Source organism: Emiliania huxleyi, assembly GCF_000372725.1.
Source record: "Emiliania huxleyi CCMP1516 chromosome Unknown EMIHUscaffold_1300, whole genome shotgun sequence".
Taxonomy (NCBI): domain Eukaryota; phylum Haptophyta; order Isochrysidales; family Noelaerhabdaceae; genus Emiliania; species Emiliania huxleyi.
The window spans coordinates 1-2,839 of NW_005201285.1; the positions used below are offsets into that span (position 1 = coordinate 1).

Below are 2,839 nucleotides of genomic sequence, written 5' to 3' on the forward strand. Positions count from 1 at the left end.
GGGGGGTTTTGTTTTCCCAATGGGGGGCCAGGGGGGGTTTGGCCCATTGAAAATTTTTAATTGGCCCTCCCCCCTGCCCGGGAAGGCCCCCAAGGGGGCCCCCCCCGGTCCCCCTTTTTGGCCGCATTCCCCGTTTTTTTTCCCCTTAGGGCCCCCCCTTCAGGGTCCCGGGGTGGGTTTTTTTAAAACTTTTTCCCCGGCCGGCCGGGTGAAGAATTCGCCCTTTTTTTTTTTTGGGGGTTTTTTTGGGGGGTCAGTTCCCCCCTTCAGGTCAGATTTTTTTGAGGGTGGGGGGGTCTTTTTGTAGGTCCCCCTGGGGGTTTCCCCAAATTTCCCCTTTGATAACCCGTAATCTTTTGGGAAGTGGGTTTTTTGGGGGCTTTTGAGGCCCCCAGGGCCCCCTTTTTCCCTTTGGGGGGGGGCCCCGGGGCCCTCCGGGGGGGCCCCCCCCCCCCCAGGGGGGCCAACCTTTTTGGGGGTGCCCCCCCCCCCCCCCCCCCCCCCCCGCCGCGCGCGCCGTGCGAGTTGCAGACCCGGAGGAGCCCTACCCAGCTCATCTCCCCAGAGAGGCCATGCCCAGGGTCAGCCATGAGAGAGGGCTTTTTCCATCCGTCACCAAGGGTCAAAAGCCACAGCGCAAGCGGATGTGTGACGCGCAAGTGGGGAGCTACAATGGGTGCCCGGGACCCTCCAGTGTCACGTGCATACTACTGAGAACTCACACGACTCACGAGCCTCCCTCGACGAGCAGCTCGCGTAGGCTCTCCTCGAGCCACGGGAAGACGGCGCCGCCCTTCCTCTTGCGCGTGGCAGCGCACGGCGGCGGGAGCTCGTAGCCGTTGCAGAGAAAGTCGACCATGTAGATGGCGCAGACGGCGCGGAGCACCTTCTCGGTCGCGCCGGTTGCTCTCGCATCCTCCAGAATGTCCTCTTTGTCAAAGGAGTGGCCCGGCGTGCGCGGCTTGTTCGCGGCCACGTTCGACGCTTTGCCAATCGCCTTGGCGCACGCACCGGACTGGTTGAGGACCGTCCCACCTTGCGCGTGCAGCAGCGCGAGGAAGCGGCGCTGGTCCTCCTCCATGTGCTCGACTCGAAACGAAAAGACGGCCTCGCCGCGTGTCAGGCCGTAAATGGGCTCTAAATGCTCTCCGGCAAAGACGGTAGGCTGCCTGCAGCCCGGGCCGTAGATCTGGGCGCCGAGCTGCAAGGCGCGGTAAAGCTCGGCCGCGGAGCCATTGAAGGGGAAGCTACGCCGGTAGAAGTCTGTTCGCACCAGTGCGAGCAATTTGTTGAGTTGCTGAGGATTCTGTAAAATATGCGACTTGAGAGTCGAAGTAGTGACCCACGAGCACTTCTGCAGGTAGCACGCCTCGACTTGGTCCGCCGCCTGAAAGTCTGTGCTATGATTAATGAGCTCCATCAGCTGGGCATACCCCGACAGCGCACGGCTCACCGGCTCACGAACCGCCGACACCCTCAGCGGCCGCACGTTGCTGTGCTGCATGTCGGCAAACTCGGCCTCGCACGCCTTGAACCAGTGTCCAAGCGTGTTGGTGCCGGCCTTCGGGACGTTGTGAAACGCAAAGAGGCCGCCGCCGAAGAGGGGTTTCCAGGGCGGACTGCGTGCCAACGCGTCAGGAGCAAAGGTCACGTTCGTTCGCGCGGTCGGGCACTGCGGCGCGACGTTTGCCACGGCTGCCAACCACTCGGCGATGGCCTGCTTTGCAACTGGGTCCGTGGTTGCGCATCGGACGTCGACCGCCGCGGCCCAAAGTGCAATCCACCACGCGGCATGGTTGTGCACGCGAGAGCTAGAGAGAGCGGAAGGACACACCGGGGAGGCGCCGGCGCGCAAGTTAATTAACTTGCTGTTGGTTGTGAAACCGCACGCAGCTGGCCCCGCCGACGAGGCCACGCCAGCTGCCTCGGGTGCTCTGTGTGGTCGGCCTGGACCTTGCCGCAAGCCTCGAGCAGCGGAGAAGCGCTGTCCTTGAAGTCCGGCGAGAACCTGCGCACTCAAGCAGAAGATCGAGGGAGGGGCTACTGCTCGGTGCACATTGAACCGCCGCGGCGTCGTGGGGAGGGAGGGATGGGTGGGAGCCCGCTGACGGCAGAAAGAAAGAAAACAGAACAGGCAAACGAGGGATGGGAGAAGGACAGGGCCCCCACCTGCACGAGCAGGATCTTGGAAGGACGATCAGGGACACAGGGGAACGGAGGAGCACTTGGAGGGCATCGATTTTCGTTTGTGGCGAAGCAAATTCTTCTCCACAGGTGCGCCAATGGGCGTGCAGGGCCTGCTCACCCAGGTCCGCTCCTGCGTCCAGCGCGTGAGCCTCTCCGACTTCAGCGAGCGCACGCTTGCCGTCGACGCGTCGGGGTGGCTACACCGCGGCGCGCTCGTCTGTGCGCACGAACTGCTGCTTGGCGAGCCTACCGACCAGTACCTTGCCTACCCGCTCCGAATGATCGACCTGTTCGAGCGGCACGGCGTCACGCCGCTCCTCGTCTTTGACGGCGCCTCGCTCCCGGCCAAGGCGGCCGTGCATCGCGCTCGCTCTGGCGTGCGAGCCGCCGCGCGGGCGCGCGCGGCGGCCGCCGCCATCGAGGCGGATGCAGAGGCTGCGCGGCGCAAGACGGTAGTTGTGACCGCCGAGATGGCGCGCACGCTCATCGAGGTGCTGCGGGCCCGCGGCCACGCCTTCGTCGTCGCGCCGTACGAGGCGGACGCGCAGTGCGCGTTCCTTGTGCGCGAAGGCCACGCGCACGCGGCCGTCTCGGACCCTAGATGTGGGACACGCACTCTTGTGTTCCGAGTAGCACTCGAGAGGACACGGCA

The 2,839-nt window shown here is 64.6% G+C and overlaps 1 protein-coding gene across 1 annotated transcript; it reads left to right on the top strand.

Annotated features, from left to right (window-relative positions):
• Positions 1-2,282: 2,282 nt before the first annotated feature.
• EMIHUDRAFT_58846 (hypothetical protein) lies at positions 2,283-2,777 on the top strand (the record flags this gene model as incomplete). Its single annotated transcript, XM_005788951.1, has 1 exon — positions 2,283-2,777. A coding segment is annotated over one exon (495 nt), but the record flags the coding sequence as incomplete, so codon positions are not given.
• Between the last annotated feature and the right edge of the window lie 62 nt (positions 2,778-2,839).